Here is a 20,657-nt window from a genome sequence, read left to right as displayed (position 1 = left end):
GTCCGCATCTTGTACAGCAGTTAACCACTAGGAAGAATGTATGCAATGTGTTTATTATTGAAACTATCGTACCAATTTGGTTTGAAACTGTCTCATTGCTATTTATTTCTCAATAAAATTATGGAAAAAAAAAACAAAGGAAAAAAAAAAGAGCCAGTGAGATAGCTGAGCTGACTAAGGGCCTGTTCAACCAAGCCCAAGGACCCAGGTTTGATCCCCGGTACCACATGCCATGACAGCTGTGTTCCCAGGCATGGGGACCTGCCGCTGAGTCCGGGCATAGTGGCACATACCTGTAAGCCCAGTGCTGGGGAGGCTGAAAACAGAAGGATCACTATGAGTCCAAGATGTATAGTGAGACCCTGTACCAAATACATTTGAATACATTTGAAAAAAAATACAGTTTCAGGTGACCACACATTGTAGGATTTTTTAAAATGTAGAATATTTATATTAAAGTATAAATTATGTATATAGTATGTGACATGCACAAATATTAAGTATAGTGAGGGGTGAACATGAAACCAACCTTTCACTACCTCCGAAGGGTGCCCCATATTCTTTTCTACTTTTCTAGCCAATAATTGTCATCCAGCCCAAAAGAGTTCATATTCTGATTCCACTTGTATGACATTCTAGATTGTAGCTTTTTAAAATATATATTTTAATGAAATACTAAAAAATTATGATAGTCCCACTTTTAAATCATGTACATGTACATCTGTTTATATAAGAACATGTACACTTAAGTACATTAATTGATCCATTTTCTTAGTGATAAAAACATGAAAATGGGCAGACAAAACTATAGAGAACAGATTAGCATTCCAAGGGAACAAGTATGAGGAAGGCTGGGGAGCACGCAGCCAGACGGGCGCGCCCGAGCTGCTCCGTGGTGATGGGGCAGTCCTGTATCTGGGAGGGGTGGTGCTCACATACATGTAGATACTGGACAAAATTGCTTTAGACTTGCTTGCTTGAGCACATTATTTGATAATTATTTTTATTAAAAAAACAGATATTTCCAACCACTTGGAAATTCAGAAAAAGGTAGAACTGAGGTATTTCAGCAAAAAGCCAGAGATGCCAAGTCCTTTATACACAACAAAGGGCCAGGGGCTTTTCTCAATGGAAACGATGTAGCACGGTAGCCCTGGGTTGCCAGTTCCAGCTGCAGCTTCCTAGCTGTGAACATCCTGTTAAGCATGGTTCTGGATTAAAGATTGCCTAGGGTCTGGCATCTCTGGTTCCTTGCTGAAACACCTCGGTTCTTTTTCTGAATTTTCAAATGGTTGGAAATGTCTGGGTTTTGATTAAAAGTAATCATCAAATACAATTTGATCGCTCTCATTGAGAAACTAAGTCCTTAACAGAAGCTTTTGGCTTTATCAGGTGAGGCTCTCCCTTGCACTGAAGCCTCCAAGTGTTGTGCTCATTGTTCTGAGCCTCAGCTCCTTCCTTAGCTTGGTCATTGGTTCCCACCACACAAAAAGGCTCCAGCTTGACACGGAAGGAACCAGAAGTTATGGAAATGAGGCTTAGATAAGTTCTAAAAAGTATCAACTTGTCAAAAATGCTGAACTTGTAAGAAGAATGTGTATTTTCTACAGCTTTATGCTCCCAATGACGTTTATCAGGTAGACCTAGAAGCAAGGTAATTGGTTTCCTGTGCGAGAAAGCTGCTGCTTGGGTGGTAGAAGAGTAATGACACAAATCTCCAGGTCCAAGATTCTTTCCTTAGTCATAACACACAAGTCTGTAGTAGGTATATGGGTGTGAAATTTTGCTTGAGTGTAGTGTCTGAGACCCGCCTTGCAAAGACCACTGCGCCTTTCAGGGCTGTGCAGGCATTGTTACCACACAAAGGCTTGGTGTGGTGTGCTCTCTGCTCATGGGCTGGGAGGGAGCGTTGAGGCAAGTCAGTGGTTGAAAAGCACTTCCTTAGTGTCCTAGCTGATTGCCAGACAGAGGGCCACCCCGTCCTACACGCCATTTTTCCAAGAGGCTGACATAGAGGCAGCTTATCTAGGAGATGCAGGAGTCCACACTAGGGAGTGCCTTTCCACAGAGGCTTGTCAGATGACGTACGTCGGAGCCTAACTAGCTATGCAAGATGCTTCGCAGTTGTGCACTCTCGGGAGCAAAGGCCATCATTTCCTGGGCATGTTGGTGTCACTGGCAGTTTGCCCATGTGTGGCTCTTGACATATTGAGGCAGTTGACAGGTTAGAGATGGACGCCATGCCAGGCCTCTTGCTGGTCACCAAACCTACAATAATAAAGGAAAGCACAGTTCTCGCCATTATGTGGAAGACAAGGATCAGCTAAAGAGGTAGTTAGGCGTGAGATCTGGTCTCCGTCCTCAGCTTTAATACTTTCTGTAATTGTTTATTTTATCAGTGTAATGAAAATTTCCCTCAAAAAGAAATTTCTGAGGCTGGAATTGATGGTAAATATCTGTTGGGGTTGGTTTTCTGTAGTGAAATTACTGTCTTTTTGCAGCTATTTCTTAGAGTTCTTCAGTCCTAATGTAGCACAGTCCATCCTAAGATGAAAACAGCCCTGCAAGGAAGCTTTCAGGGCCTGCCCGTTGTTACTCTAATGTAGAGGAATTTTGTAGCACTAGGAGCGGCACATTTTTACTTGTTCCAAATTAAAGGTGTGTTCCTGTGTTACACCATAAATTTGGTTGTAAGTATTAAGGAAATACTAACTCATCTTATTCTGAAGAGCATGAAATTATAATTTAAATGCAAATATCTTCCCTAAAGGCCCTCCTCTGCCCAAGGTCATCTGTTCTGCATCATATCGTGTACCTTTGTAACCTCATCTGAATCTCACACCTGCCCCTCCTCCTTTTGAAATTTTCTGTCAAACTGAAAGAAACATTTTTTGGTTGACAAATTAGACTTCACATAAAAAGGAATTTATGCAAAAATTATATTCTTTCCTAAAGAGTTCATATGTACATGTGTCTTTGAAAATTATTGTGTGTACATCATTAATTTTGACTTATGTTTTTAACAGAGTTAAAAACTGCACATGAACTTTTTGAAAAAAATATATGTACATATTTGGTAATACTGCTGAGTGAAGTGAGGGCCTTGACATTGGATTCCATTCCCAGCCTTGGTTAGTTAGCTGGAGACAGTGTCTCACCAAGGCTGACTTCTGATCTGCTACTCACTGGACTTAACAGATAGACGCCACTGTGCCTGGCTCATGTCTAGAAATTTAAAGGAAATGTAGTTTAAGTTTGACTTGCAGAAATTATTTAACTATGTAGAGTGTTTTAAGCTTAGGGTTTTTTAAACATTATTTTTATATATCCCTGTTAAAGTATTTTTAAAAACTAAATGGTCTTATTTACCTTTCATATCACAGGTATTTGTGTAATACCTAAACATATATGTATAGCTGTTCTCTGCTTCAATACAGCATACGAAATTGTGTATTTTAAAATGGAAAATTCTTTCTCAAAAGTCAGTGTAGTATATTTTAAACATGAATTAATCACAAAAACAAAAATTACCCTTAACTTCACATATCACTTTGATATATTAAGGAAAAGCTCAATTCTTATGTATGCATTAAAATATCCTAATTTATACTTTATTGCACTTACATAATTAAAATGCTCATGTATTGAAAGATCATCATTACTCTTTTCACTACAAACTTACAAGAGTTCTTGCTTTCTTTTTCTCTAACAGATATAAGCTTACCAAAGTCGGCAACAATATGCTACACAGCTGCCTTGCTCAAAGCAAGAGCTGTTTCTGACAAGTAAGTGAGTAATAACTTGTGTGGGACTAAGTGCCTGACCAGACCTGAGGAGATGTGTTGACTCTGAGGGCTTTCTCTGGAAGGGTCTCTCAGTCTGTGAGACCCCTGCCTATGAGCATGCGTGTTCCAAAACCTGCTGGTCTTTTCTTTCACTACTAGGAGGAGGAAATCTGTATCCCCAGTATAGAGTGGGTCTGTGGGTCCCCAGAGAAGGAGCTATAGGATATTTCATGCCTCTGAAGTGACTTTTTTTTTTTTTTTTTTTTTTTGCATATTCCTCTTCCTTTAGCAGTTCATAACTGGGTAATATAATGCGGCAAAGGGGATGGTCTTCTCCCTGTCTTTGCCTCAGTACTTCCAATTTAGCTTCCCAACTCCAGTTCTGCTTCTTTGAGATGCTATCTCAGTGGGACGTTTGCCTGTTTTATTCAGCCAGGTGACTGTGGCATATAGAATTTCCATAGACACCCAAGGATGACTGCTAGGCCCTGTGAATGAGTACAGATGGCGTAAATGCTTTTGACTTTATAAATGCTTACATTTCCCTGACACGGTCCCTCTGTAGCATTGCAAAGCAGAGAATAGGAAAAACACCTGCTGTGTCAGACAGGTTTGCTGTTAAGTGTGTGTGCAGTTTAAGACCGAAGTAATTTTCTTTCGTTCTTTTTTATCCTGTAGATCGCCAGTACCTACTGCAACATCTTTTCTCCCTACACAGCGACTCCAGCTTGGGAGGGCAGGGCCAGGGTTGTCACAGCTTCCCCTGTGGTGTCTGCCTGCCAAGCACAGCTCTGGAGTTAGCCCTGGGTGTGAGGTGAGAAAGAGATTGCATGGTCTGGTTTTTTTCATTCACGTAGGCAGGCGTCTCGCCCACAATCTGGGCACGCACACCCCTGCCGGAGCAGCCCCAGCAGGCTCGCCAGCTGCTGCCGCTCAGCGGCTTAACCCTCCATCACGCACTGACTTGGGTTGGGAGCCTCCTGTACACTTCTCCCCAGTTCGGTTTTTAACCAAGTGCGCCCTTCTGTAGCTTAGTTTTCTCTTTTTCCTACACTGTCCGCCCTTGTCAGTCCTTGCCCTTGTCCCCACCTAAGCAGGCACTTTGTAGAGCATTTAGATTAGCTATTTAGACAGAAAGACTTGACAACTGAATTGAGTTCCTGCCGCGATTAGATGCAGGCACGCTTTCCGCTTTGCTGGGCTTTCTGTCGGCCTTGGTCCGATGGGTCACTCAGAGGTTCCATGCAGTGAAAGTTTGGAGAGCTCGTGCCGTTGGCTGGTGCCGTTGGCTCACTTTGGTTTATGGGCCCTTGATGTGCAGATGCCTTGCTGGGTTGATGCCCAAGCAGTGGTCCCAACTGGATGGTGTTTTTCTTTCTGCTTTTCAGATTCTCTCCAGAGGCTGCATCTCGGCGGGGGTTGAGCACCGCAGAGATGAACGCAGTAGAGGCCATTCATAGAGCTGTGGAATTCAATCCTCACGTGCCAAAAGTGAGTCTGTGGAATCCCCCAGGAGCTCATTTACAGTAACAGAGAACGTGTTCACTGACCACAGTGTCGTATCTCTAGTATTCCCAGTTAAAAAAAAAAACAAAAACAAAAACAAAAAAACCTGCAATCAACAAATGTGGAGCCCTGTAGAGTTTATAATCATTGAGCCTTCTTTTTAAAGTGAAAGCTACACTCAAGAGACCTTGGGGCTGATGGTCAGGCTGCACATAAATCCATAGAGCACACTGGCAGTCCAGGTCAGGAAGGCTGAAGTTGGCTAGATAGAGACACAAAGAGACAGACACACACAGAATGGAGAGAGATCCATCCCAGGACTTCATTCATTTGATTCCAATTTCATATCAGTTACAGTCTTTATAGATCAGACTCAGGAAATAAACCTTGCAGATAAAACTGGTAAAAATTATTGACAAATAGGACATTTCATGTCTCTGTAAATAAATGGTAGTTAATTGGTATTGGCAAGAAAATAATAAGGAAAATGTCAAATTTAGTAGTATTTTGTTGTGTAATCACTATTTTAGGAAATATTTGTCTTAGTTATTAATATATGGTTCTTCAGTTTAGAAGTATTTCCTGTATTTTATTTTTCTGAAATTGATATTCAGGGAATCAAATTCAAGCAGAGAGAATTTCTATAGTCTTTTGTTCAGGAGGTAGATGTGTATTTACAGTTTACCTAGGCTTGAGTCCCTGCTCCATGATAGGTATGTAGCTGAGGGCGCATAGCTGTTGATACTGTGTTTTAATCTCTAAGAAATTATTCCTACAGTTCACATCAGGTATGCGAGGCATAACTTGATGAAGCTTTACTGATTAAAAAAATGACAAAGGAGGTTATTGTGTAATTACAGTAACATAGCAAGGAGTGAGATGTGTGTATATGAGGTGGTTTGTAGAGTTGCCTACTGTATTTTTTTTTTTTTATCTCTAGAGTGACAGATAAATGACCTAATATGTAGTAATCCTTGAGGTTTTACTCAAGTTAAGGTCATTTTTCACTTAAGAGAGAATTAGACTGGTGCACAGGGCCGTGTTTCCGTACGGATGCACTGATCAGGCCGGCGGGGTAACTGAGCAGACTAAGTGCCTGCTTAGGCAAGTGCGGGGACCGGGACTCTGCATGCCGCACCAGCCCGACCCCGGGCGCACCGAGCAGACCGCTGAAACTGAGCGTGGTAGTGCGGGGACCGGGACTCTGCATGCCGCACCAGCCCGACCCCGGGCGCACCGAGCAGACCGCTGAAACTGAGCGTGGTAGTGCACACCACACTCACAGGGAGGCTGAAAATCAGGAGAATCACTATGAGTCAGAGCTGTGCAGTGAGACCCTGTATACATTTAAAAAAAAAAAAAAAAAGATACACTGATCTGCTCTAGCTCTAGTAACAATAACCAATAGCATGTACAGACTCAAGTACTAGGGGCCCTTGAAATTAGGAATCAAGTCTGACTATTCTAATTACCCTGAAGGGAGCCTTATAATCCTGAGGCAGAAGGTAGAAAATCTGTACAATTCTTGTTTGTTGGCTATTTTGGTTGAAGTATTCTTTAATTCTATGATAATGGTTTGAAATCATTGGCACTCTAGCAGATTATTGAAACCCTCAGAAATAGTTTCATCTGCCTTAGAAGAGTTTGATGCAGTCATTTGGCGTTCCTGGAAAGAATTATTCTAAAAGTGAAAACACTTCAAATATTTTTATTTACATTTTTTAATGGAAACACAGTGCTCATATATACTTTGGGGCACATGTCAATACTTATACACAACACATAACAATAAGACTTAATTTACCATTTTCTAATCTAGAAAGCGTCACAAGGTAGATTAATTGCTCAACACTCTGCTTTGTTGTTGACTGTGCTGAGCATGAAGTCTCTTCATCTCTTCATGCTCCCATAGGGAAAGGGCCCTCTGAGTCACTGGTCTCCTTGTTCAGAATTTACCACAGAACCCTAGTACACATATACTACATGTAGGGTACAGAACCATCTTTTACATGGAGCTTCAGTTTGTTGAATTACTTGACAGTACTTCAGCAAATACATAGATGCTAATTCATGCCTTCCTAGACAGATGATGCCCTTAATTTAGAAGGATTTTTTTTTCCTGTCTAGTTCTGGCTGCCTTAAAGGTGGGTGTGGTGCAACTTGTGGGGCTGGGGATTGAACTGTGGTCCCCTGTACCTGACTGCATTTGCCCCCACATGGCACTTTAACCAACTGAGCTATTGGGCAAGTCCCGATGCCCAGTTAATTTAAGACATCAATGAAGGATACAAACTCTTGGATACTTAGTGTAAAAAGAGGCCTTAAAGATCATCTGTGTCACCTTCCCATTCTGCTGATAGTGTGATAATTAATATTATTGATTTCTATACTAACGGACGTATACAGTCTCAGCTATTTTTCATAAGACATTGTGACATTATCGTGTAATTACCCCTGTTACGTAGGGCACTGAGGGTTTGGAGAGGTTGAGTAACCTGCATTTGACTCTTTTGGCAAATAAATGATAGACTAAACTGACTGGGTTCTCCGCCCTTAAATATCACCCTCCACTGCTTTCAAATGCTCCCAGGAGCAAAGCCTCCACTCTTCAAGTGATGCCGGGAACACTGCTTCTCAACCCGCCTACCCATGGGCAATTCAGGCTTGTCACAGCATTAAGTGCTTCTGTGACTCCTTTTACTCTACCAAGGAAGTTGGCAGTGGCCCACCACAGGTGTTTTTGGTATTTACTTGCTATTTTACCTAATCACAGTTCCCTCAGAAGAAGAACACACCAAGTGTGATAGCCCACGGAGGTCCAGCACTTTCGTCTGGTGTCCCACTAAGCACAAATGCTGCTGGTATCTCACTGTTCTGATGGTTATTAGCTATTTACCCCAGAGGGTGACTCTTGGGAGCTCTCTTCTCCTGGAGAGAGCAGGTGGGCTGAGGAGGAGGAGCAGGAGCAGTAAGCCAGCGGCTGCTCCTCACCTCACCCAGGACGGGCAGGGAAATAAAAACAGTAAAAAGCCCAAGTCTTTGTTCTGAAGAACAGCCTTTTAGGCGGGGAATTAGATGTAAACACTAGGATTTCTGAAGTGTTAGGCTGCAGCGGATTAGTAAGGAGGAAGCAGACACAGACTCAGCCTCGCAAATCGAGTTTGTTACTCCCTGCCACAATGCTGCAGCTGTGTCCCCGGCTCCCACGGGTGAACATATAAACTCTTCAGTTTCTCCATGACGCCTCCTAATCTGACCCAGCTTGTTTGCATTTTCAGCATTCTCGAAGCATCCTCCCCTCTTTCCCTCTTTGCTTCCTCTACAGAAATCCTACCCATCCTTTACCCCCTTTATCTACCCACCACCTGGAAGTCTGCTTCTCCCCTCTTCATCAGAATTAGTCTTCCCCTCTTGGTCTCTCAGAGCATTGATTATGTAGTTGCTGGGTTTGTTTGTTTTTTTTTAAATAGTTGTAGGTTTTTGGATTTTAATAATCAACTGGTGGTTTGTAAGAGCTGAGCAGACAAGTCAAAAACAAATCTCTAATCCATTAAAGGAATCTTCCCATATGAAGTTTTAAAGGGATATTCTCCTTTTCTTTTCTTTTTTTTTTTTTTTTTTTGCAGAACCGGGGATTGAACTCAGGCCCTTGCGCTTGCTAGAGAAGCTTTTATTCCACTGAGCCATCTCCCCGGCCCCGATATTCTCCATTTTTAAAAGAAGAATTTCACTGATGATACTGGGCAAAGGCAGGTCTACCCTCATGTCAGTTCTGTATCTTCATCTTTGTATTATAGCTTATTGGATTTTGTTCCCTTACAGATAGGGCTTTTGGGTTTCCATTTGCCCTGCTCTTCCTCAGCAATTTTAAGATCTACACTGGTGGGCTGGTGAAGGTGTTTCCATCAGAGATCCATTATTTTATATGTATCTGAGTTAGCGTGTATGTGCTCCTGGCACTGTAAGGCCTTCCTGTCAGCTCCTGGGCTGTGACAGAAAAGAAGCTAAATTCTGTGTGATTCCAGCTCCACTCCCATTGAACAGCAAGCCCCATATCCTCCTTCCCCGGCCTCAGGCAACAGATAACTCGTGTAAATAAAATCCTGAGTATGTGCAACTGACTTATTTCGCTCACCATGTCCTCAAGTTTCGTCCATGCAATAGCCTGTGACAGGGCTGCCTTCTTTTGGAAGGGCAAATAATATTCCATTGTATAAATACAACACTTTTTAAAAATTCCTTTCCCCAGGGATAGTGAGGTTGTTTCTACCTTCTGGCTATTGTGAATAACGTATCTTTTGAAGATGCTGTTCTCACTTCTTTGGGATGGATGTCCAGGAGTAGGATAGCTGGGTCGTGATGGTGGATGCTCTTTTGTTTCTGAGGAACTTCCAAATCGTTCTCATTTGTGAGCCCCAGCATTGTACGACACAAAAGTACCCAAGGATTCTCATGTGCCTGTATGCCCGTAAATGAAAAGCTTCTGTGTGAATCTCACCCCAAAGGGGAACATTCTTGCTAGTTTCTTTATTTTTTTATTATAATTTTCTTTTATTTTGAAGAGTAAAAGCAAGAGCAAGAAGAACAAAGAGCAAAGATAGAAACAGGATAACATGTGACAATACATACGTTACAGATTTTCAAAATAAGAACAACTGATTAACAGTGATTGATATATTATTTATTTTTATCATCAAATCTGTTGTTCAGATTAACATACAGTCATGCAAGATGGGACATATGATTGAATATTACCACATGCATTCAAGAAGTGTTAAATTTTTGTTCTTGACTCTCATTTTCTTTTATTACCTTTTTTTAAAAAAAATTACTTTAAAGACAGTATAGTAAGAATTGATGACATTGGAAGACCAAGATAGCAGGTATTTGAAGAATGGCTTTAGTATTTTCTTCATAGCAGTGACCCTGACATATGCATAGAACCGTCCTATTGTGGTTTTGATTTGTTTTCTCACCTGTTGTTTCCTGTATTATTGTACGGTGACTGGATCCGAGGGGCGATAGAGCAGACTTGGCGTTAGGAGGTGGGTCCTGTTCGTAGAATGCCCCTGGAGGCGTGACCCTCAAATCCTCCCCCTGCCTGGTTGCTGGCCTGCCCTCTGCTTCCTGTCTGCCAGGACACAAGACACAGGTAGCCTTCGTCCTCCAGACCCTTGCATGCTCCTCCTGCCAGAGAGCTAGCTGCCTGCGGATCAAAACCATTACAAAGATGAGCCCCAAAGCACTTCTCTTCCTTTAACTTGGAGGGCTCAGGAATTGTGTTCCAGTAACAAGAAAGTACATAAGACTGTGTCGTATCCAAAAAATGATTGGCAAGACCAGTGCTAATTAAGGTTGTATCTTAGGTATTCTTCTGGGTGTTAGATAGTTTCAGGTCTTACGCCTAAGTCCTTAATGCATTTTGAGTTTTTTTGTGTGGGGTTTGAGATGGGGGCCAAATTTTATTCTTTTGTAAGTGGATCCCAGCTTTCTCAGCACCATTTGTTGAAGAAAATGATTTTGTCTCAAGTGCCACTATAAACATTGGGTTCACACTGCATGTAATTTTTTGTAGTGAACTTCTGGACATAGATTTTTGGGTTTGAGGATTGCTTCTTTGAAGTTTCTACAGAATAGGATAACTGAAGCACCAGTGGGAACAGTGTAAGGTTCTTGATATCTTTTGCTCTCCCATCAGCAGTCAACTTCTTCATCATTTCATGGCTCTCCTTGAGCAATTTGCTTAACAGGGAAAAAAAATCAACAATTACGAATTTATCAAATGCAAAGAGAATTTTTTTCTGTTGATTTACATTTCCTTGCCACCCTTAAGGGTGGTATTTATAGTCATTCTTTTTTTTTTTTTGCGGAACCGGGGATTGAACTCAGATCCTTGAGTTTGCCAGTCAAGCGCTTATCCTACTGAGCCATCTCCCCAGCCCTTATAGTCATTCTTTTTAAGTTACCAGGCCCATTACATAAAATTCCTGTCATTGCTAGAAAATTTCATTAAAAGTAATGACTTCATAGGGCTGATGACCAGTGAACACAATGACAGCATAGTCCTCATCCAGCACATTTTCAGTACACGTTGGCTGCTTTGTCATCTCTTCTGTTTTGCCTTCAGCTCTATTACTGTGCTTTGTTTCAACCATGGTGAAAATAGGAACACAGTAATAGGTATGTATTGCAGCACTCTAGCCTTGAAAAGGACATGCAGCGAGTGGAACAGTGCCTTCACAGTGCCTCTGACCTTGAATAACAATCTCAGTGTCCCTTCAGGTCTCCAGATTTGAGAGACAACTGCAGCATGTTCTAGCTGTAACTTCTGCCCTCTGGAATTTAGCAGATTATACCTGCTTAATAACGCTATTGTTTCTGACCTGTGTTTGTATTCTTGTTTTGCATATGATGCCATTTGCTCCTTGCCGCCCTACCTTCACCGACCCTCCATTCCAACACAGCACTTGCTATCTGGAGTGAGACTTCCCCATCCTGAACCCCTTCCTTTTCTCCTTGTCCTTTCGTGCTTCCTCAGGTAGGACACACCTGTGAGTCAGCCAGGTGCAAATGAGCTTGCCCCATGAAACACCTATGCTCTACCTTGATTTCCCCTCACTACTGAGGCAGGCCGTCCTTTGTGCTTGTCAGCCTTCTGCATCTCTAACAAGCATCTGCAGTGGGCAGCTTGTGTAGAACAGTGTATTTGGGATCATAGATCTGGAGGTTCCGTCTGTGATCAGCTGGCCCCCTGCATCTGGGCTGTGCTGAGGCAGCACATGATGGCAGCAGCAGGAGGCAGAGGCGTTCACCTTGTGCCCAGGATGTGAAAGAACCAAAGAAAAGGGTCAGGGTCCCAATTTTTCCTTCAAGGGCAATAACCTAAAGAGCTTCCAGAAGGTCCTTCCTCCAAAACTTTCCATCACCCCTAGCAGTGCCAAGCCAGGGGCCGAGCCTGAGTACATGGGCCTTTGGAGGAAGTTCCAGACCCAAACTGTTATGCTCTGTGTCTAGTTGTGACCTCCAAAGCCACGTGCAGTCATAGGGCCGACTTCTAGAGGTTGTAATTAATTCATCATCCAAGGCTAGGATTATGGGTCTGAGTACTGGTGGGATTATGGGTATCAGTACTACACTCAGCCTGGTGCAGATAGCCTGAAAGCACCTTAAGAGAGACAAACTTCCTTTCTCTATAGCCATTGTTGCTGCTGCTACTCCATTTTGCTCTCTGACCTTTGCTCCCACCATGAAATGTTGCTCTCTGCCCTGTGCCAGTCTGCCTTGTGGCCAGCTGAATATGGACTGAAACTTCCAGTAACTGTGAGCTAAATAAACCTTTCCTTCCTTCATTTTGAGTGCTGGGTCTTTGTCCCAGGAACAAGAAAAGAATAACTGAGACAGAATTTGCTACCAAAGAAGTGAGGTCATTGCTGTAGCTAAACCTGACCATGTGGATTACAAGCTTTTGGGAATAGCTTATGGGAAGAGATAGGAAAGGTTTGGAGATGTCACCTATTAGTGAAGAGCTAGAACAGCTTCAGATTCTGAGGTTAAGAAGGCTTCTCTTCAGATGGGAGATTCTGGTCAGAGCCCAGAAGACCAGAAGGCTGATAGAAAGCCTGCCTGTAATGATCAGGCTGGGGAAGTTTCTGCTGCAAAGGACTACATTGGCTGTTGGACTGCAGAGGATGTCTGTTTTGGCTTGAAAAAAGTTTGTCTGCATTTTGCTCGTGTTCAGAGACTTTGCCTGAGACTGAGATTAAGCATGGCGGACTGATTAATCTTTCAAAAGAAATTTCAAAGTAGCCAAATATTGGGGCAGTGGCATGGTTGTTGTTAGGGGCTTTAGCCAGATTTATGTTGAGAATCAAAAGCAAAGAGCCCAGCGGTATAATTTAAAATGTTGTGAGTTTGGCCAGAAAGGAAGCTCCAATAAAGCTGTGGGATGCAAAGACAGAGCTGAGAGGATCTTGATTGCCAAGAAGGAACAATAGAATGGAAAGGATGGCCTGAGGGCATCACAGGAGACAGCAGGTCTCTACCCTTTGCAGCCTCAGGACTGCAAAGGTGAGGGACTTTCCTTGAAGGGAAGGCCTCAGAACCCTGTGTTCCTGAGTGGCAGCGACAGCCAGGCCAAGTTCCAGAATAGTGCTGATGGGGGCCTGCTGGTTAGCTCAGTTGTTTAAGCATCTGCTCATGCAAATGTAGGATACCGTGGGTTCGAACCCCATCTCCACCTGCCTTACCAGACCCACCCTTAAGGCAGGCTGAGTGAGCCAACAACAACAACAACAAAAACAAAGTAGGGTTTATTCCTCAGAATCAGGGTCAGAGTGCTCAGCGATCCAGGCATTCGACCCCTAGAGCCAAGAGAGAAGGAAGCCTGGCTGCTGCTCCAGCTGGCAGCAGACCTTGGCATCATCCATGCAACATTCGTTTTAGGTGCATTCGGAATGCAGGAGTTCTGAGGTTAAGAAGGCTTCCACCTCGATTTCAGCAGAACACCTGGGAGGCCAGGCAGTGTGCCCCTGAGAGGGCAGTGTGTGAAGCTGTGAGTGAGAAGCCTATTCAGTGGAAAAGTTTGGAAAATCCAGGAACGTGGATCATCGAAGGGAAACTGCAAAGAGGGAGCAAAGCCGGCCTAAGAGAAAAGCCATGGGAGCTATCATGAGTGCCACAGGGGCGGAGCCACACGGAGCTCACAATTTGCCACAGATTGCTTCAGATGTTCCACATGGACTTATATTTAATGTTTGTCCTTTGGATTTTGGACTTGTTTTGGTCCCAGTGCTTGGTATCCTGCTGTGTATACCTTTTGGAATGGCAGTGTTTATCTTGTACCTTTGAAAGTGGGAAGTGTTTTAACTTTTCATTTGTACAGGGACTCACAGCTAAGAGTTTGCCTTAGATCTTGGAGGAGACTTGGGACTTGGACTTTTCAGCAATGCTGAAACTGTTGGGACTTTGGCAACTCTTAGAGATGGACTAAAATGTCTTTTGCATAAAGGGATGTGCATGAGTCTTTAGGGGTCCAGGGGCAGAATGTTATGTTTTGTGTCTAGTTGTCCCCCCAAAGCCTCATGCAGTCATGGGGCCAGCTTCTAAAGGTGATAATTAATTCATCATCCAAGGCTGCGATCATGGGTCTGAGGAATGCTGGGATTATGGGTGTGAGAGCTACACCCCCCTGGGGCAGAGAGCCTGAACGCACCTTAGGAGAGACAGACTTGCTCTCTGTTGCCTTTGTGGCCGCTACTCCTCCATTTTGCTCTCTGCTCTTTGCTGCCCCCTGAAAGGTTGCCCTCTGCCATGTGCCACTCTGCCTTATAGCCAGCTGAGTATGGACTGAAACCTCCAGTAACTGTGAGCTAAACCTTTCCTTCTTTCATTTTGGGTGTCGAGTATTTGTCCCAGCAATGGGAGAGAATAATGAGACCCATCACCTCCACTCGTGAGGGTCTGGTGCTTCTTTCAAGTCAGGACTCCGTTTCGGAGCCTCAGACTCTTGGCGGCTCATCAGCCCTCTCCTCTGCCCTGTACTTTCTGTCCTGGTTTCATTATCATAGTTAGGAGAGCTGGAGCTACAAACTGTGCAGGAGCTCCTGTCGACCACACCATGTGTGAACTGCCTGTTAGTTGATCAGTGTTGCTCTAAGCTGGCAGGAGACGTCCCCTCAGCTTCGCTTCATCACAGAGAGGTCACTTTTCCTGCCACTGCCCGGCAGCCACTGTGTTTCTCTAGACGTCCCGTTCTGAAGCAGAGCCTCTAATGCCGGTGACACATTCTGCTTCCCTCAGCGAGCACGTGCTGTGCCAGCCGCGGGGATGGTGGGCACAGCACAGCTCACACTCTCAGTGTCCGGTCAGTGCCCTGGCACAAGGCAGCACGCTGCAGGACCGTCCCAGGAAGCAAGCAGCATGTCCCACTCAGGTGCTGGCCAGGTACCTGGGTGCGCTGCCATTCCCAGATGCCAGGTCCTGTGTCTTGCTGTTGCAGACATTCTCTAAGTGTGTGGCACTGTGGAAGCAGCCTGCCTGCATACAAAATGCCCAGGTCACATGCTCGCTCTGAAACCTTGGGAATGGTGGTCCTCAGAGGGAGCCCAGCCAACAGGACAGTGTGACCTCATCAGCGTCATCAGGAAGGCCACCGCAGGCCACCAGCCCAGCACCCCCCACTGGCCAGCCCCTGCTTAGATCATCACCGTATTTTGGCTTTTCCTGCTACAAAAACCTTTTTCTTTTTTTCACTCCTAGTGCAGACGTTAATGTGTTAACAGAAGTTTGACCTCTCTGATTGAACTTCTAAGGAAAAATAGTTTAGCTCAGTGCTGTTACTCAGCTTTCCATTACTATGATAAAATGCCTTCCATAGCACCATGTAAGGAAGAAATATTGGGCCAGAGAGATGGCTCGGAGAATAAGCACTTCCCTGGCAAGCACAAAGACTGAGTTCAATCCCCAGTTCTGACCCCCACAAAAAAAGAAGCAGAAATGTTTATTTCCACTCATGTGTTTTGGTCCAGGACCCCCTGGTCTGTGGCCTTGTGCCTTTGGTAGCACAGCATGGCAGGAAGACATGGAGGAGGAGGCTACTTGCCTACTGGCAACCAGGAGGCAGAGAAAGCCAGGAAGGGCCAGCACCCTGACGCTCCGCTGGGGCAGCCCCAGTGACTTCCCTTCTGCTGGCCTCCCTACTACCTTAAAGGCTCCACCACCTCCCAATATACTGTCACATACTGGGGACAGAACGTAATATACAGACCTTTGGGTGACATTTGAGATCCAAACCACAGCAGCCAGAACCCCAGAGCAACTCTTCATACAGTTCTGAAAATAATGGGTGACTCTGACGACCACCACTGCTGAGAAAGGCCACGCTCCTTAGAGCCCACTCAGTAAGAGGACTCCGCACACCTCCTCTGATCAGCGGGGAGAGGGCCGTGACACCAGGGCCCTGCCCAGCAGATTGGTGTCCTCTGTGTTGTGTGAGGCTGTCAAAAAAAAAAATCACCAGTGCCAGGAGGGACTTGCTCTCTGGCCCCAGACCTGGCACCTGTTGCCCTGGGCCTGTCCCCCAGAGATGTCCTGCAGGCCTTCCAAATTGTTGTTGCCTCCTCACTATTAATTTTCTCTTAGAAAACACCAGCACCCACCATGAGCCGTGCGCTCTTCTCCCGGGGCCTGCCCAGAGGACAGCTAGGGTACCAGGCGGATGTTGAGGGAAGGGGACCTGCCATACTCCTGACTCCTTTTATCCACAGAACGGCCTGGAATGATCAGAATATTTCAGTGGGAAGCTAAACTAGAAGTTATTTGGAGTTTACCTTGTAAGTTTAGGCGTCTCAAAAATCATGAGAAAATGAAGAAAGAATGAAGAATATTTTAGCAGAAATGCATTCCCATTACAATATATTTTTTTAAAAAAGAACTCATCCAGTGTTAATCTAGGAATTAATTTCATGGAAATTTCAAGAGGTTTATGAGGTAAAGTACTGTGGTAATTGTACATGCTAATGGAGTACCCACAGGACATGGGAATAGCGATGGAAATGCTGTTGCATGTGCACACCAAGCAGGCCTCCCTGTACATCTTGGTAAAGCTGATTGACAGAGTATAAGATTGCTTTTTAATCCAATTTAAGAAACAATGTGTAGTGAGTTTTAGCACTGAAAAAATGCTTGAAGCATGGATGCCGAAATTCAAAATACCCTGGCAGAGTATCTGTGATATTGTATACCAATGGCACATTTCAGAAATATTCTTTCAATATAAGTTTCTTTGAATTGGGTCATATTTTGTTCCAGGGCTTTTTTGGGTCAGAGTAATGAGAATGTATTGTAGGAATATGACCCAAAGGAAATGAACATAAACCAGTTTTTAAACCACATTTCTCAGGAATAAAAAGTTTCTAAGCCTCTCTAGTAAAGAACACTGCTGCCAAGATCTCCCCTACCCCTTCTCAAACTCCATCCTACCTCGTCTCTCTTCAGCCTTTGGCCCTAACGAGCCCCCTACTTTTCTGCATCGTGATGTACATGTGCATGTATGTGTGTGTGTGTGCACGCACATGCACACTCGTGGGAGGTTGAGTCTGGGGCATTGCTACACACCTGTACTGCTGAGCCATACCCCAGCCCCTGACGATTGTTTATATTTGTAAGGCCATCTCAGCTCCATAACATCTTTTTGTGTCCCTCCTGAACTCTGGGTACTCTCCTCCCATGTCCTTTCCTTTTCTACCCATCCCTTTCTGTTGGTTTTAGGACAAGTCCTCTCCTGACCTAGAGCTCAGGATCTCTGAGGGGCTCTTACACCTCAGCTCTGGCCTCTGGCCCAGAGCACCCATGTGTGTGTTTCTAGACTCTCTCTCAGACTCAGACCTGAGACCTCCTGCCCTCAGGACATCTCTCCAGGGATGTCGTGCAGGCCTTTGAATGGTTCTGGTTGCCTTGACAATGCTGAGCTGATTTTCCTTAGGACTGCTGCACTCTCTTCTGTGGCACACCCTCAGCACACACGGGTTGCCCGCTGGCAGGCAACTCGCCATGCCCAGCTGAACTGAATTAGCGTGGTGCGTGGGGGGTAGGCCACTGGAGGGTTACTGCCAGCAGCATAAGACAAGGTAGGGAAGCTCTTTGGAGCTACTGTGTTTTCCTGGAGAACCTTGTAATGTTGCTTCTCTGGTGACCTTGGCTGTTCTCATCGGAGGAGGAGCTTGGGACCTTGTTGTCACTGAGAATGGCCACTTCGGGGGAACTCTGGTCCTCACTTTGAGCGTCGCTTCGTGGCTCATGAGGGGAAAATGGTGCCCTGCTCAGCCTCCTGGAGAAGCTTGTCGCACTGGCTTTCCTGCTGGGAGCTCGGCTCCCCTCACTGTCGGAGGAGCTCAGAACTCCACTGTTGCTGAGGGTGGCTGTGGCACCTGTCGGGACAGTACTGTCTCTTACCGTGAGCATTGCTTCCTGGCCCCAGTTAGATCCCCCGTTGAGCTGGCACAGACTTCCTAGCTTCCGCCACTGCGCTTCAGGCCTTCCAGTGCAGATCTGTAAAACAGGCCTGCATGAGACACTGTTGTAGGCCGAGGCCTTCGGGGGACTGCTCTCCAGCTGGACTCACGCAGGCCCTCAGCTGGAGTCTTTGCTCTTTAGAGTGGACAGATTTCCTGCACTCTTTTTGTATATGGTTCTTAGGGTGACTATTACAAGTGATGCTATAAATGTGCCCCGCATCGTATTGTTCCCCTGCAAAAACATATTCCAAGTGTCTAAATAAGATAGTTCACATCTAAAAGTTTGAAAACCATGGAGCTACTCAAGGTAAAGCATCCACCATGAAGCAAGTCCTGGAGGCCTTTTATAGCCTATCCTTTCTGCTTTCTTTCCTCAAAGACTGTCAGAAAGCTTGAGTTCCAGTGCAAGTTCTTCCACATATGAGCAAACTGCTAGACCACCCAAGCCTCCATTTTCCCATCTGAAGGCAGGATAATGACATCAGCTCCCTTGAGGAGTCAGAGGCAGTACGCGGCGTGTGCTGCTGCTTCACTGGGGTTGGCAGGTGCTCTCATGAGAGTACGCAGGTTTCACCAAGTTCTAACCATTTTGTGCTCTTTTGGGGGGCCTCTGCCTAACCTTGCTCCTGCACTGGAGTGCTCCCCATCTTCGTATGTTAAATTCTTGCCCAGGTAATCACACTGACTCCTGTCTTCCTTTTGCTGTGATGCCTTCTTCGCTGCAGCGCCCTGCATGTGCTACCCCAGGCCTACGTGCGTGCTCAGTGTTCTTACCACGCCACTGGCCGTATTGCATTTTATTCTCTGCCTAAACATGCTCTCGCTCTGCTCATTCCCACAGAGACTGGTGCTTCAGAGCAGGCCCTGACCTGGCTCATGCTCATGTCTTTGGGGGGAATTGTGTGTGCTCCCAAAGCTGTCCTTTGGCACACTGTGCCCACTCCCATATGGCTCCATAGGCTATGCCCTGTGGGTGTTGGCACAGTTTTCAAATGAAACAAAGTAAGCGAGGAATAGATAAGCAGTCCAGAAATCGGCAGGTCCCTGAGCGGTGCTCCGGGTCGCTGGGCTTACTTTGCTCATTCGGCTTTGCGTTTTGCTTATTTCTGTGTTGGTTGGGTGGTGACCCCTGGTAGTCAGGGTTCCTTAACTGTTCTCCAGTGACAGGACTCCTCAGGTATAGTTGTCTGAGGAGCAACATAAACTCATGAACATACCAATTTTGTCAACAAAGTGGCTTCTGTTTAGTGACTATTTTGTACCAGCTATTATGTGAATGCTTTGCATATATTACTTAATCTTCAAAATATTGAATCAACACAATATATGTTTTTATTACTCTTTATAGATAGAAGACCTGAGGTTCAGTGATTTTAAGTGCAGTATTCAGAGTCAAATAGCTGAGTAACAGAGCATGGTCCCAAGCAGCGGCGCACGGTAGCAGATGGCAGACAGGGAGTGAGGCAGGAGCCCCGGAGACCCACTCTGCTTTGCACCACAGTGTGGCCTGAGCACACGTCTCGGGAACTTCTCAGAGCGCTAGCCCTGCTCCGCTTAATGTGCCTTAGAGTCAGGCAGTAGGTGATGTTGAAATTCAACATAAATAGCCTGTTTTCCAAGTGGCATTAGCTTCATTCTCTAAATACATTACTGAATTTTTAAAACACGTATTTTCTAAGTTTAGAGTCTTTTGTCAGAGCTACTAGTAGACCTGTAGAAATTAGTGTGTCTACTTAGCCTTGATGTTTTGTGTGTGTGTGTGTGTGTGTGTGTGTGCACTGAGGATTGAACCCAGGGCCTTGCGCAAGTTAGGTAAATGCTTTATTACTCAGAGCAATAGTCTTGTAAACTTCCAGTATAGAAAGAAGGTCTCACTGAGTCACACGGGCTTGCTGCAGACTTGGACTTCATCTGCTTTACACTCCTGAGTCGCTGGGGCTGTAGGCCTGTGCTACCAGACTTTTATGTTTTTGATGTAATTCTGGAAGGACACACGTTAGCCAGGTATGGTGGTGTGTTTCTGCAATCTCTGGGAAGCTGAGGCAGAAGGACCAAATTTCAGTCTATCCTGTGCAATTTAGCAAGTCTGCCTCCCAGCAAAACTTTTTAACTGTCTGGGTTTTAATTCAGTAACAAGGCTGTGGGTTCTGGGAATGAAACCCCATGAGAAGGCCCATGGAAAGGAATGTAACTTAACGAGAAGGCCCTGGGAAGTGGGAGGGAAACTCAATGAGAAGCTCCTGGGAAGTGAGAGTATAACTCCGTGAGGAGGCTCTGGGATCCAGGACAGTAACTCAGTGAGAAGGCCCTGGGACTCAGGAGAGTTAACTCTGTGAGAAGGCCCTGGGATCCG

General features: G+C 45.0%; 1 protein-coding gene across 10 annotated transcripts in view; it reads left to right on the top strand.

Annotated features, from left to right (window-relative positions):
* St7 (suppression of tumorigenicity 7) overlaps nt 1-20,657 on the top strand; it is a 257,335-nt gene that overhangs the window by 209,341 nt on the left and 27,337 nt on the right. For 9 of the 10 annotated variants that reach the window (XM_004644856.2, XM_023705054.1, XM_004644854.3 and 6 more), the window contains 2 exons: nt 3,713-3,785; nt 5,174-5,276. In XM_004644856.2, coding sequence (XP_004644913.1) covers nt 3,713-3,785; nt 5,174-5,276 — 176 coding nt within the window. Of the gene's footprint in view, nt 1-3,712; nt 3,786-4,463; nt 4,600-5,173; nt 5,277-20,657 lie in introns of all 10 variants that reach the window. The other variant, XM_023705055.1, reaches the window with a different exon arrangement.

The sequence above is a fragment of the Octodon degus genome, unplaced genomic scaffold (genome assembly GCF_000260255.1).
Source record: "Octodon degus isolate 3935 unplaced genomic scaffold, OctDeg1.0 scaffold00213, whole genome shotgun sequence".
Lineage (NCBI taxonomy): Eukaryota > Metazoa > Chordata > Mammalia > Rodentia > Octodontidae > Octodon > Octodon degus.
The sequence above is the reverse complement of the archived record's forward strand: the minus strand, read 5'-3'. Positions and strand labels throughout refer to the sequence as shown.